Source organism: Meleagris gallopavo, chromosome Z (assembly GCF_000146605.3).
Source record: "Meleagris gallopavo isolate NT-WF06-2002-E0010 breed Aviagen turkey brand Nicholas breeding stock chromosome Z, Turkey_5.1, whole genome shotgun sequence".
NCBI lineage: Eukaryota > Metazoa > Chordata > Aves > Galliformes > Phasianidae > Meleagris > Meleagris gallopavo.
In genome coordinates this window covers 58,226,230-58,240,572 of record NC_015041.2, presented here as the reverse complement: position 1 = coordinate 58,240,572, position 14,343 = coordinate 58,226,230, and the positions used below count along the sequence as shown (strand labels likewise).

The window sequence follows — 14,343 nt, the reverse complement described above, 5'->3', positions numbered from 1 at the left end:
TACCAGAGCCTATAGTGACAGGACAAGGGCTAATGCTTATACATCAACTATCCTCTTAGTTTAAAAGTACAATTTTTTGATCTTTTTCTTTCTTAATGGCTGAAGGAAATTGTACGCTGAAGCTGTTAGTGCCCCATCTCTGAAAACCTTCAAGGTCTGGTTGGACTAGGCTGTGGGGAGCCTGATTTAGTGGGTGGCAGGAGGTTGGAAGTGGATGGGCTTGAAGCTCCCTTGCAGTCCAAGCCATTCTCTGTTTCTATGTCCCTGTCCATGCTGGGCACATTGAACTAAGTCAAGATTCTTGTCAAGTCAAACTGTGTGTTTTATAGCTGGGCTGTGTACTTAAAATTTGTGTGACTTACGCTTGCAGTTCAGTGCATTGGTGACATCGTGTGGACATCAGTGGGAATTGTACTAATTTATTATTTCCTGTTCTCAGCTGTATTCCATTCCTTTAATATGTTTTAATGATACCTGGTTATTTAGTTCCCCTCTTTCACCTTCCTTCCACTCCATATGAGTGGAGCTAGGGAACTTGAGTAGGAGATTCTAGATTCTGGAAAGAATAGATTAATTTAAACCTTCTATTTGTGGTGGAATGGATAGAGAGGAAACAACATACAAATTTCTTATATCTTAGTGACTGTAAAACTAAAATTTGTGATAAATTTGTATATAAAATTTAGATTCTGTTTATCTTATGCTTAGTTTAGCCTGACAGTAGGAACATCTGAGCTGATACTCAGAGATGAGACACCAGCGATTGACTTGAGGCACTAGTAAATACTGTTTATCCATGTGAGCTTTTTTTGAGAGGAACTCCATTTGGCATACAGCTTTCTTTTTATTAGCGTTGAGCATTGTGTGTGTATTTATATGTTTGTTTCACTGCTTCAAGTCACACCTATTTCCTGAGTTTTGTAGTAAAATTCAGACTCTGTACTTTCTCTCATTTGCTTTCTGTTAACGTGTCTCTTGTTGGCACTTAGTTTTTCTAATTTACAGTCAAATTTTTCTGTTTCTGTCTTAATTCATTTACATCTTTATGATTTTACATTAAATCATTTGAAGATATTTATTGTGCTTCCCAAACTCATATATTTGAGATCAATTGTTGCAAAACCTGAAAATGAAAAAAAACTTATTGTGTGACTCTGTAAGAGAAACAGCTTCGTATATATCAGCAGAGAGAAAGCACAGACTGTTTTAGTCGATACTTAAGCACCATTTGTGTCCGTTTCTCAGCAATGCTATTAAAGTCCTACACTGTTTTCTTTGTTGTTTTTAAGATACTTGTTCTGTTGCCACTGAAAAGTTGCTTGTGGCAGCTTTAACTTGAGATGACTTTACTTTTTGTGACATCTTTGTGTGTCCTGATCAGATTGAGCTGCGACGAGCAGTGGAAGAAGCTGTGAAGGAGACTCCAGAATATCGCTGTATGCAGTCTCAGTTTTCTGTTTTGTATAATGAGAGTCTGCAGCTGAAGGCACATCTTGATGAGGCCCGCACTCTGCTTCATGGCACTCGCACCACACACCAGCGCCAGGTGGAACTAATTGAGGTAGTACCTCTCCATTAAACTGGAGAACATTGTCACCCATTGAGTGTTGCTGTTGATCTCAGTGGCCCCGGGAACGCTCAGGAAATGGCTTTCTGGCAATAATTCATCTGTTCTTGTACCTTCTGCTGATGAGGTGAGAGAGACTTCTAGGTCACAGCACCAAGTTCTGTCTCCTTCTTACTCCTCAGAGGGATGAGGTCAGCCTTCACAAGAAACTACGCACAGAAGTAATTCAGTTAGAGGACACCCTGGCACAAGTCCGCAAGGAGTATGAGATGTTGAGGATTGAATTTGAACAGACCCTTGCTGCCAATGAACAAGCAGGTACACAGTTCTTCTGCTTTGTGTGGTTTTTTTTTTTTTTTTTTTTTTTAAGAAAATCAGCCCCATTAGAGGTTGCATTGCGGCAGAACACTTGGCATGATTTTATTTTTTTCTGTTATTCTTAAATACTTCTCCTGACAAGTTTCAGAAGCCAGTTGCATCTTATCTGACTTCCTTTTAAGTGTTGCAGAATGTTTCATTTTCATAGAATTGTTGAGTCATAGAATGGTTTGAATTGGAAGGGTAAAATCATCTAGTTCCCACCCTCCTGCTGCAGGAAGGGATACCTCCTAGTAGACCAGGTTGCTCACAGCCCTAGCCTCTCTGGCCTTCAAAACCTCCAGGAAGAGGGCATCCATAACCACCCTGGGCAATCTGTTCCAGTGTCTCACCACCCTCACAGTAAAGAATTTCTTCTTAACATCAAGTCTTAAACTAGAACAATACTAGAACATTACAGCCATTTCTCTTCATTCTCTCCCTACATGCCCTTATAAAAAGTCCCTCCCCAGCTTCAGGTTCTAAAGTCCCCCTTCAGGTATTGGAAGTCAGCTATAAGGTTCCCAGCTCTCAGCCTAGCCTTGTAGAGGAGAAAAAAGAAAAGAAGAGTAATAGCAAGAAAACTTACAGATCACAATTAAAAATTTTTGATAAGCAAGAAGTGGAACAGAAATAAAAATAGGTGATGCAAAGCAGTCACTCACCCATCCCCCCCACCCCTCCTCATTGATGTCAAGTCAGTTCACAAGCATAAGATGGCTAACTTTTTTAAATCCCCCTTCTTTTTCAGTTTTTATTGACGACATTACATAGCATAGAGTATCTCTGATCAGTTTGAATCATCTGCTCTGTTTGCCTCTTCCCAACTTCTTTTGTACCCTCAGTTTGTGTACTGGGGGCACAGAGTGAGAAACAGGAAAGACCTCGACAATGTGCAAACATTATTTGACAGTAGCCACTACATTTGTGGTATCCATCATTGTTTTGGTTCCTAAATCTAAAACAACACTATATGAGCTGCTATGAAGAAAATCAGCTCTATCACAGTCAGATAAAAAAATGTATAAAAAGATGTATTTTTCCTTTAAGGAATGCTGGGGGGGAAAAAGTAAAGGGGAAACTAAGGCTGGAAATGTCCAGAGACTTATCATAGCTGGCATGACTTTTCTGTGAATGTGTTGTGATGGTATGTTGTGCAGTGGAATGATTATAGTCCTATTTTTGTCTCTTGTCACTCCCTCACCATTGAAGTCTATAGAAATGAGTGCAAGTATGTTTTGTTACATTTGTGTTTCTGTTTTTCTAGGCCCAATTAATCGGGAGATGCGTCATCTCATCAGCAGCCTCCAGAATCATAACCACCAGCTGAAGGGAGAGGTACTGAGGTACAAACGCAAACTGAGAGAGGCCCAATCTGACTTGAGCAAGGTATCCAATTACAAAATGCCAGTAAAGAGCAGAAAATGCTTGGTGAAAACGTGGATGCTGTCAGTCCTTCCTTACCTGTAGTATCAGCTTTTCTGTTACAGTGTGCAAGATGCAGCATAATTTCTGATTGAGTTCCATGCTCTCCTCCTTTCCACTTAACAGATTAATTGTCTTCCTTTTGTAGCTTTATACAGCTCTGTGAACAGTGTTAGCAGCGTCAGAGGAAACATGCAAATGGAGTTTGGGAAGACTAGTATGGGCAGATAACTGTCATGCAAGTGTCTGGCTGATAACCTAATATCTTATTTCCATCTCTGTCTTCTTTGTTGCTGTTCCATGACAGATCCGCTCTCGTAGTGGTAGTGCTCTTCTGCAATCCCAGTCCAGCACTGAAGACACAAAGGAGGAGCCTCCAGAGATCAAACCGGAGCCTGATGACCCTTCTGCCCAAGCATCTGTTCCCAAAGCTGCTTCTGAGGAAGCTTGTGAAGTTAAGGCTAGGCGAGATGAAGAGGAACGGGAGCGAGAAAGACGGGAGAGGGAGAGGGAACGAGAAAAGGAAAAAGAGAAAGAGAGGGAGAGAGAGAAAGAGAAAGAGCGAGAGAGAGAAAAACAGAAACAGAAGGAATCTGAGAAGGAGAGAGAGTCCAAAGAGAAGGAGAAAGGGAAGCATGAAGATGGAAGAAAGAAGGAGGCTGAAGTGATCAAGCAGTTGAAGGCTGAGCTCAAGTAAGAGTTGCTGTTTCTTCCTTTCTTGTGTGAGTTATGCCCTAACTCAGGTGTTTCTATCAGGTCACTTGCAGCTCTTAGGTAGTTTGTTCCTGAAATTAGAAGTTTATAACACCTTCTGTCTGATTATGTTTATAGTAACAGTATAGTAACATTTCACTCATGAAAGCTTTAAAACCAAACCAGGTACTTCATATTCTGTGTCAAATTGCTGTCACTACAATTGTGTAAAACTCTACAGCAACATGTTACTAATGAAGGGCACAGTGGTCTCCCCTTCTTAGATCAGTACCAAAGCAGAGACAGATACCTATTACTTATTTTTAGGATGCATGCTTCCTTCACCCTCTGTGTTCTGTTAGCTTTTCAACCCATGTGTGCCTGAATCCATTCTTTACAGCTTTTGACTTGCACTTACTAGAGTGAAATGAGCCATGGAAGAAGACTCTACCTAGCTGCAGTGTGGAATATGGAGAGAATATTGTTGAATATGTGATAATGTAGCTTTTCTGCTTTGATCTCACAATCTTCTATCTCTGTGTTTACAGGAAGGCCCAGGAGAGCCAGAAGGAGATGAAGCTGTTGTTAGATATGTACCGTTCTGCCCCCAAAGAGCAGAGAGACAAAGTACAGCTCATGGCAGCTGAGAAAAAGGCAAAAGCAGAGGTAAAGCTCATTTCTCTTGCCATTTTTTCCTCAATTACATTCTCCTTAAAACTTCTTTTCAAATACTCTGTACCTGAACTGTGGTGCCTTTGTTGTCAAAACGAGAGGTTATTTCTCTTCTCATGTTTGTCACTTACAATAGAGGCTGAAGTGGTTTGGAGCTGAGAAGAGATGTTGATATGTTCTCTTGATGGGCAGTGTTTTAATCGTTGGTGTTAAAGGAGGTTGGTTGTTCAAAGCTGTTTTTAGATTTCCATATCTATTATATGTAGATATGTAGCCTTACATCATTAAAAATTTAGAAAGACCTGAAGATAGAGTTTGGTGTGCTATTCGGAAAACGTAGAGTGTGGTCTCAGATCTCTTAGTGGATGTGGCAGGGAACATCACCCAACGTATTTTAAATGGGTCTTGGACAATGATTTGGGAATGAAATTTTGAAACGTTCCATATGAGTGAAGCTGCAGAGAGCACTGAAAAAAGTTACACTTTGATGTCAAGAGGTGTTATGAGTATGGTTTCCTCCTCCAATCACTCTGCTTCAGGACTTTCTTCTGTCTAGCCACTGGAGCCCAGGCTGGAGATATAGGGTCTCAGCTTAGACTGAGGGATGTGGCTGCTGCTTTCCTGAGTGCAGGCCCAGCAGTAGTGATGCTAAGCACGTGTCTCAGGGACACGCACAGAGAATACAAGACACAGACTTAGGCAGTCAAGCAGATTGCCATGGTCAAGCTGCTGCCTTCAGCAATGCCCACATACTGGAATCAAAACATCTAACATGAATAGACAAGCCCCTACATCTTCTTCACATGGTAGGGGAAAAAATTCACTGTGGAAGGTATGCACACATACAGCTCTGTCCAGTTTCACAAGCGTACACATTTTAGCAGATCCCTTCAGTAGTGCCACAGCACTTCTGTCAGTCTGGCACTTCTACCTGCATCCCAGGCCTCTTTAACCTATTCACAAACTGTCTTACTAAAAGTTGGCATTTTTTCCTTGCAGCACGCGTACATGTGGCTTAGATAGTGAGATCACAGAGAGATAATTAAGAAAAAGATATGTGGAGATACTGTAAGAAGATAGGCCAGACTGCAATGGTCAGCCTGATGACCGTGCCTGACCAGCCTGATTTCATGCACAGCCAAGTCTTTTCTATCTACACACCCCTTTGTTAATCTTGCTCCCCTTCCCAATGCTCAGTGGTGTTCAGAACTCTGATTCCTGTATCTTCTTAGCTCAGGTCCCCTCTGGTCCAGTCTTTTCCTTTGCAAAGCCCAACTTAGTCTTCCTGGAAGTAGCACCTCTGGTTTTTTTGAAACCCTAACAATTAGTGTGACAGACAAGGTTGGTTTGTTGTTGTTGTATGCATGTCTGTTTTCTCAGGTCAGTGCCTCTGCGTATCTTGTTTCTGGCCTCTTCCTTTTTTTTCCACCTTAGTTTCCTAGTTGGCAGGGTCCCCAGTCAGTTGACCTTGCTGGATTAAATGTTCTCACATTCCCTCATCAATTAGCATGACTTACCAGGTTTGGTTTCCTTGTTTTGTCAGTCAGGTTTGTATCTCCATATGATGGTTTCTTCTTCTTTTTTTTTGTTCCCCCTTTTTGCATTGAAAAAGATGCTTGATCAGATGCCTTTAAAGGAGCAGATGCTCTTCTTCCATGTAGCCTTACATATAAAAGTGCTTAGAAACAAGTGTCATTAAAAAGTGGTGTTGAATTTTTCCAAGGTTTTGAAATAAAGGCCTTAAAGCCCATGTTAATGGTCTGTCTGCCTATATTACAGTGTCATGTTGAGATGAAATGGATTTTATTTTCCCATGCTTAGAAGGCGGTTTTTCTGATGTTTTGATGAACTGTGGGGAAAACATGCACTTGACAAAGCTCAGGCCACATTCTTGTATTTAGTGTCATTTTTGTCTTGTCTTTTCTTAAGCTGGAAGAACTAAGGCAGAGAGTGAAAGAATTGGAAGACAAGGAGAAAAAGGAGAGTAAAAAGATGGCTGACGAGGATGCCCTTCGGAAGATCCGAGCAGTAGAAGAACAGATTGAGTATTTACAGAAGAAGTTAGCCATGGCTAAACAGGTGAGTTTCTAGTAATTTCTGTCATGGCTTGTGCATTTGGGAAATAAGTGTTTTTATTTTACTGCTAGGGAGACAGAATTTCTGTTGCCATATGTTTCAAAGATGCGTGATATTTGTCCTTGTGTATTGAAGGGGGAAAATGGAAGTCTGGACAGCAACTATGACAAAGTTCATGGCAGAAGTGGTAAGGAAAACTTAGCTGTTCATGAAGTGTAGGTGGAAAGCACAGAAGGGAAATGGCTGGATCAGCATCTAGAGGGGGAGGGTGACATTTGTTTTTAATAATATTTGTACAGTTCATACAGTTAATACATTTGTGTGGTGCTGTGATATACATTCTTCCACAAAAAAGGACATAATCTAATGTTAACAAGGAAAGACTGACCTGAGTACAGGCAAGACAAGTGACTAATTTGATGTGTTCGTTTTTAGAATTTAATTCTTCCCCTTTTAGTACACAGTTACACTATCTTGTCACTTACTCCTTTAATGATGAAGCATCATGAGTATAGAGGGCTTGACAGCCTTTTAATTGGAAGCTGTTAAGTTGTCTACCTAGGCCATTAATTGGCCTAGTTTGTGACAGCTGTTTAGGTAGCTGCCTGAAGTTGGTAGGTGGCTTCTGCCCAGCTCTGGCAATGATTGTAGCTGATTTTTTCCCACCAGATAAGCAAGCATCTGTGAGTTTCTATGAAGATGAGCGTCTCTTCTTCAGTTTATAATTCAGGCCCTAGAGACTGATGCATTTTCCTTGATCTGTGTTAGTTTTTGTCTCTGTTACAATATCCAGAATAATTGTAGTGGTACAGGAAACAGCTCTGCCAGAGCCAATGATTCTCTTGCAGGAGGAGGAGGCTCTGCTGTCAGAAATGGATGTCACAGGCCAAGCCTTTGAAGACATGCAGGAGCAGAACATACGGCTGATGCAGCAGCTACGGGAGAAAGATGATGCCAACTTCAAGCTGATGTCAGAACGCATCAAGTCCAACCAGATTCACAAGCTGCTGAAAGAAGAAAAGGAGGAGCTGGCAGATCAAGTTTTGACATTGAAGACACAGGTAACTTGAGAAAAGGAAAGAGGACAGTCAAATTTATGGGAAGATGAAGTTACTGTAAATTAACCTTGGTAGGGTGTAAGACCCACACAGCTGCTTGACTGTCTTTCCCCAGTAGAAAAGGGGGGAGAGGGGCAAAAGCAGAATGTCCATGGGTTGAGAGAAAGGCAGTGTACTAAGTAAAGCAAAAGTTTCATGCGCAAGAGAAGCACAAAATTAATTAACTACTTGATGTTAGCAGATAAATGTTTAGCCACTTCCAGGAAAGCAGGGCTACATACTGGTTATCTGGGTAGACAAATAGCGTAACTCTGAACATGTTCTCCTAGTCATCCCTGTTTCTTCAGATTTCATTGCTGAGCATAACGTCATACAGTATGGAATATCTGTTTGTTCAGCTTAGGGCAGTAGTTCCAGCTGTGCCCTTCCACAGCTTCTTGTGCACCCCATGTCTACACTTGTGAGAGTGAGATAGCATGAGATGCAGAGAAAACCTTGTTGCTGTTTAAGCACTTTTTGTCAACAACTAAAATCTGGATTTGTTATTAACACTATTTTGTCCAGAAATTCAAAATACAGTGCCATCTAAGTCACTTTAAAGAAAATTACTTCTATCTCAGCCAGAATTAGAACAGAAGGAAATGTTCCTCACATCAGCTGAAGTATTCTACATTGAACTTCAAGGCATCTGTCTCAGTAAGAAACTGCTGTATGAGTATGAACTGTCCTGCGGGTTCATTGTTACGAAGAGCAAGTGGAAGGAAGCAGTGAAGAAGCGGTGAACCACTTTCCTTTGGTTACAGTTCTTCCACATATGTGTTCTGCCATATTTGGAACCAAAGTAAAACTGCTTACTGTCTAGCAGCAGTTCTGTAAGCCACCCACCAAAAGATGAATCTTTGTTGCAGGTGTTGCTAGATTTTTTTAAAGCATTTTAAAGCACTAGAGAGATCTGAATATGTCTGTTAGGTGTGCCAGTATGTCTGTATCCAAGAAGAAAAAGGGAAGATAAAGAGACACCATCTTTAGTGATGAGGAGGCAGGGATAGTTTTTGCATGTAGTTTTAAGGACAACTCTGAAGACCTGTAGAGCATTCATTTCAGTCCCTCTCTGTCTTCTTTCTCCTTTTCTAAAGGTGGATGCCCAGCTGCAAGTTGTACGTAAGCTGGAAGAGAAGGAACACTTGCTGCAAAGCAGTATTGGAACAGGCGAGAAAGAACTCGGTCTCCGAACACAAGCCCTGGAAATGAACAAACGCAAGGTGAATGGTTCTTTTTGGAGATGGAATTGTTGTCTTTTGGGAATCTCTGAGGTCTCTCTGACATAGAACCTGATATTCCCTGCTTGTGAACTAGCATATGAGAAGGCTGAGGAGCAACGAAGAGCGTGCTAATTTAAGTGTCACAGAGTGATGTTTGCTTTTATAAAGATAAACAAGGTGTAGTTGTTTCTGTGAAAGTCTTGATTAGGTAGGGGAACTTAGGGAAAAAGTGGCAGCAGCCAGGTGTTAACTGAGATCAGTTAAAGCTTTCATAGGAAAGATGAGGTCAGTAAAAGAAAATTATGATTAGGGAACATGAAAGCATTTCTTAAATGTGTAAGATACCTAAATGAAGTTGGTCTGTAGGCTAAAACTGAGTGTCTCAGTCTCAGTCTGAGTTATCCAGCCTTTGTTATCAAGGCTGTAGTAGAAATATGGGGATTACATCAAAACAAGTAGAAGGGAAAGCAGAAACATCGTTTTGAAGAAGAGAGGGGAATTCAGAGCAATCATGTTCTGGGTTCTGAGAGAACTCAGCTAATAGATTTGTTAGTGCAGGAATAGAAAATGGTAAGAGAATGGCTCTGGAAAAAAAATGACAAAAAAAAAAAAAACAAACACCCATACAAGAAAGCCTTATCTTGCAGTTTTGTCTAAGTTCTCTGTAGATTTGCTTCTATGTTCAATAGGAAAAAGTGGAAATGGAAAGCTAAAAATATTGATACTAATAGGGAATTTGAGGGGGCATTTATGTTTTCCAAGTGAGATGCATTGTTGTTTAACAAGTTGCCTCTGTTAAAGAGGAGAGTTCAAGCTAAATTATTAGAGCTTGTGGGCAGAAATATATTTTGCTGTTTGAAGTAATGTTTAGGGAATGATTTCAGTTCTTCAGTTTGAAACTACCAAAAGCTGACTTGAAAAAAATTAATCTCCAGTAGCTATAGAAATATTTTGTGAGCAGTCTTGAGTTTACAAATAGAGGGACCAGGAATCACTAGAACTTCTTTCATGTTTGTTAATTCTGGGATGGTTTACTTTTTTCAGGCTATGGATGCAGCCCAGCTTGCGGATGATCTGAAAACCCAGCTAGAACTGGCTCAGAAGAAGCTACATGATTTCCAGGATGAGATAGTGGAAAGCAGAGTAACTAGAGAGAAAGAGATGTTCAACTTTAAAAGAGCTGAGGTATACTCCTCATGCATAATCCTTCAATATGTTTCATTTGGTGTCCGCTCTTTGTGCGCTGAAGTCAGAGTAGGTTTCAACTACATTAACTTCCTCACCGTTTCTTGGTTAATACTTTTTTGTCCATTTACTTAGGTTTCTGCTTGATAAAGACTTGACTATTTCAGGTCTTGGCCACTGAAAACTGACAATACAAGTAGCACCAGATGATACGTATGCCTCTTGGGATAAAAGTATAGATAGAGTGATATAGCTAGATGCACAGTTAGTCAGGTGCTAGATCTGTTTCTTTCTTGAAGAAGCTGTGGAAAGAAGACATTGCTCATTTATTTGGTCTCTTTGTTTTTATGCAGGAAGACATTTCTAGGTTACGCAGGAAGCTGGAAACCACTAAGAAGCCTGACATGGTTCCCAATTGTGATGAGATATTGATGGAAGAAATCAAGGATTACAAGGTGACGTAGCTATCTACACTTCTCTCTTGAACTCTGCTTTAGTCAGAAGGCTTTGTAGTCACACTTCTAAGTACTTGACATTTGTTACCTGAACTCTGGCATTGTAGACCTATTTTGCATTGAAAAAAGCACCCCTTCCTTAGCAGAAGTTGAAAGACCTTTATCTTTAGTCATCTTTTAATATACCTGCCACAATGCAGCAGGCCCTAACTGTAATGTTTCCATCTTCCAGGCCCGCCTGACCTGCCCATGCTGTAACATGCGCAAAAAGGATGCTGTCCTAACAAAGTGTTTTCACGTCTTCTGTTTTGAGTGTGTGAAAACACGCTATGACACCCGGCAGCGTAAGTGCCCAAAGTGTAATGCTGCCTTTGGTGCCAATGATTTCCATAGGATCTACATTGGTTGATTCTTTCCACTGGAACCTGAAACCTGCTGCTTATGCTGACCACCCAGCCTCCTTCACTTTCTCTAACTGGCACCTTTGGGGCAGCCTGCAGTGTTCTTGTTCGGGAATGCTACCGAAAAAGGTAGTAGATCTCAGTTCCTTTCTTGTCCTTGTTCTTTTGCTTTTGTCTTCAGTTTTTGTGGATTTCTTTTTTTTTTATGGTTCAGAGGACATTTTCCATTTATCATTTCACACTGTCAAGTTGGAAACATCTAACTGAAGCCTTGTGTGGATGGCATGGAAGCTCTCTGCAGAATAAACGAGGTCTTTATTTGAGGAATTTGCTCTGTTTTTTGAGTTTCACATCTGGTGTTGCTGAGTGTAAATAGCTTCCCTATTAAAAGACCAATTAAAGAATGAACTGGTAGTGTGTATGTAGACTTCAGTGGAATGACTCATAGAATTATAGAATAACTTAGGCTGTAAGGTCCCTTCCAACCTGTGTCTAGCCCCCTGCTATGGGCTGGTTTCCCTCTACCACATCAGGCAGCCTGGAGCCCCATACTGCGACCTCTACTTGAATGCCTCTAGGGATGGGGCACCCACGGCTTCTCTGGGCAGCCTGTTCCAGTGCTTCAGTACCCTCTGAGTGAAGAATTTCTTCTTAGTATCTATCCGAAATTTCCTGTCTTTTAGTTTAAAGCCATTCCTCCTTGTCCTGTCCCTATCAGACTGTGTAGAAGTTGGGTTCCCTCCTGCTTGGAAGCTCCTTTCAACTATTAGAAGGGCCCAGTGTGATCTCCCTGGAGCCTTCTCCAAGCTAAACAAATCCAGCTCCCTCAGCCTTTCTTTGTAGGAGAGGAGCTCCAGCCCTCTCACCATCTTCATGGCTCCTTTGTGGGCCCTTTCCAACAGCTCTGCATTCTTCTTGTGCTGGATGCCTTGGGCAGGGGCCCCGTATGGAGTTCTGGGTCTAAGGCCCCCAGGCCTCCTGAGACATGTATCTTTCTATGACAGGCCAAGTATCTGTGAAGGCTGCTGTGTTAAGAAGCATGCCTCTGCCACCAAAAGCATATGCGTATCTTTGCATCTGGAAAATGAGAAAGATAAGGCAATAGAAAATCCTTGAAAATAGTATCCCATTGATGTGGATGTCTTCCTTTAGGCTGAGACATAACTCTTTGTTTCCTGAAATTAATTTGTAAGGATTACTTTGGTGTAATTTTGCCATAGAGATTAATCTTGTAATGCACATGCTGTAATAAAAGCTCTGGTCTGGATTACTTTTCTGTTTGTATTAACTTTGATAGTATCTACTGTTTCTGTCTTTGTCCAATTAATGGAAATGTTTTTTCCAGGCTTTAAGTTTCTAAAGCACAGAGATGAATTTCTTCTTTTCAGTCTTCAAAAAAAGTTAACTAGAACCACCTCTGTCATTTTGTCTGTACCTTCATCACTTTATTCCTGATGTAATAGAAGGACCAAAATGCTGGCTTGTTTTGTGCACCAGTTTTGTCATAGTTGACAGAAATCTTGTAGAAGGACGTGGCATATATTATAGTCTCTGTACTCCCTGTGCTGCAAAACTGCATTTGAAGTTTACCCCAAATATGAAAAGTTAAGTCATTTATCTGAAACATTCTTTCTTAAGACGGAGTTTTTCCTGTAAATTTCATTTGCTTGGAAAATGCAACTTAAAGAGTTGCCTTGTCCATGTGCCACTTTTTTTTTCTCATTCCTTCCCAAGGTAAAAATTTTCTTATTTTAAGATCTTATTTTAAGATGTTTCTTTATTTTAAGTTGTGTTTAATCTTATTACTGTGGAAGTGATTATATTTTCAGGATCAGAATTTAAACATTGAGAAATGGTGAAAAACGTAGTGCTTTGACTTCCAAAATGAATGAAAATGACTTTAAAATTTATCAGAACTAAAAATATTTTGGTGAAAAATAAGGGAAGTGAGGCAAATATTCTCCAGAGAAAACCATCTAAATTCAGTGTCTGAGACAGAGTAGTCAAGTATAAATGAAGAAAACATCTCTAGCACTAACAAGAAGTGCTGTGTGCATGCACAAACGTCAGAGTGTATGTGTATGAAGGAGTGTTTTTAGAGGAACTCACAATATGATTTCTGAAGAGCATTGTTATCAAGAGGTAACCTGTAAAGATGACAACTGTTTGTCATAGGCAAAATAAACCAGTACAGATTGATGAGCTAAAAGTATTGCAATTTATAAAACAAATCAAAACTACAGCAACAACAACAAAGAAAAGAACAACCATCCAAGAAAGCAGATGGGTCAGAAAAAAGGAAAGCTGTGGAGTCTGGAAATTTCCTTCGATTTTCCTTCTTGCTACACATCTTACACATGGTGTAAAAGTCTCAGGACTAGTCCATGAGCTACTTATATCACTAGTTTGACCTTGTGTTAGGCAGGAAGATCATTATCTGTGTTCTTTTCTTGATTGAGGCACCATCTGTTCTTCAAATCTGTGAATTCAGGTTATGCCCTGCTTGTGAGGTAGTGAAGCTCAAAAAGCGTGTGAACTGTCCTATAAACCTCTTGCCCATCTCTTCTTTAAAATGAAGCTGGTTCTAAGGGTAGTGCTCTGATTCCAATCTACTGCCATCTGGTAAGCAATGCCTTTTTTGGCTTCTTCCTGTTGCCTTTATAGATGTGTGTAGGGTTTTGTAGAATCCAAACAGAATGAAGCCCCTGAGGAAGACAATCTGCCATGATCTGAGGAGGGAGGAATTTATCTTGGACCCAAACAATCTATAGACAGGACAGACCTCTACAGGCAATCTCCAACTTTCCAGCAGCCAGCAGTCATGGGAATGAGTGATACCCCCCCATCCCATAGATTCTATGGGAAACATTGTTCAATACAGAATCAGGCTGGATTCTTCTCCCTCTCTGAAAAGATTACAGAATCACTCAGGTTGCAAAAGACCCCAAACATTATAGAGTCCAACCATGACCTAACCCTACTACTAAATCATGTCCCTGAGCACCACATCCAAATGGTTTTTAAACACATCCAGGGATGGTGACACAACCACCTCCCTGGGGAGCCTATTCTAAATGCTTAACAACTCTTTCTGTAAAGAAGTGTTTCCTGATATCCAACTTATCCTGGCACAACAAGGCCATTAATGTGGTTCTGGAACTATAAACCTTATTGAAAAAAAAAAAAATCCTT

At 40.6% G+C, this 14,343-nt stretch overlaps 1 protein-coding gene across 1 annotated transcript in view; it reads left to right on the top strand.

The window, feature by feature from the left end:
- The window catches only part of RNF20 (ring finger protein 20), a 19,811-nt gene extending 7,393 nt beyond the window's left edge, over positions 1 to 12,418 (top strand). The window contains exons 10-20 of the mRNA XM_010726111.3: positions 1,382 to 1,561; positions 1,750 to 1,885; positions 3,192 to 3,313; positions 3,657 to 4,042; positions 4,591 to 4,708; positions 6,644 to 6,793; positions 7,639 to 7,851; positions 8,985 to 9,110; positions 10,155 to 10,295; positions 10,649 to 10,750; positions 10,983 to 12,418. Of these exons, the coding sequence (XP_010724413.1) occupies positions 1,382 to 1,561; positions 1,750 to 1,885; positions 3,192 to 3,313; positions 3,657 to 4,042; positions 4,591 to 4,708; positions 6,644 to 6,793; positions 7,639 to 7,851; positions 8,985 to 9,110; positions 10,155 to 10,295; positions 10,649 to 10,750; positions 10,983 to 11,159 (1,851 nt within the window). The 3' untranslated portion in view covers positions 11,160 to 12,418. The remainder of the gene's footprint in view (positions 1 to 1,381; positions 1,562 to 1,749; positions 1,886 to 3,191; positions 3,314 to 3,656; positions 4,043 to 4,590; positions 4,709 to 6,643; positions 6,794 to 7,638; positions 7,852 to 8,984; positions 9,111 to 10,154; positions 10,296 to 10,648; positions 10,751 to 10,982) is intronic.
- Positions 12,419 to 14,343: the final 1,925 nt, after the last annotated feature.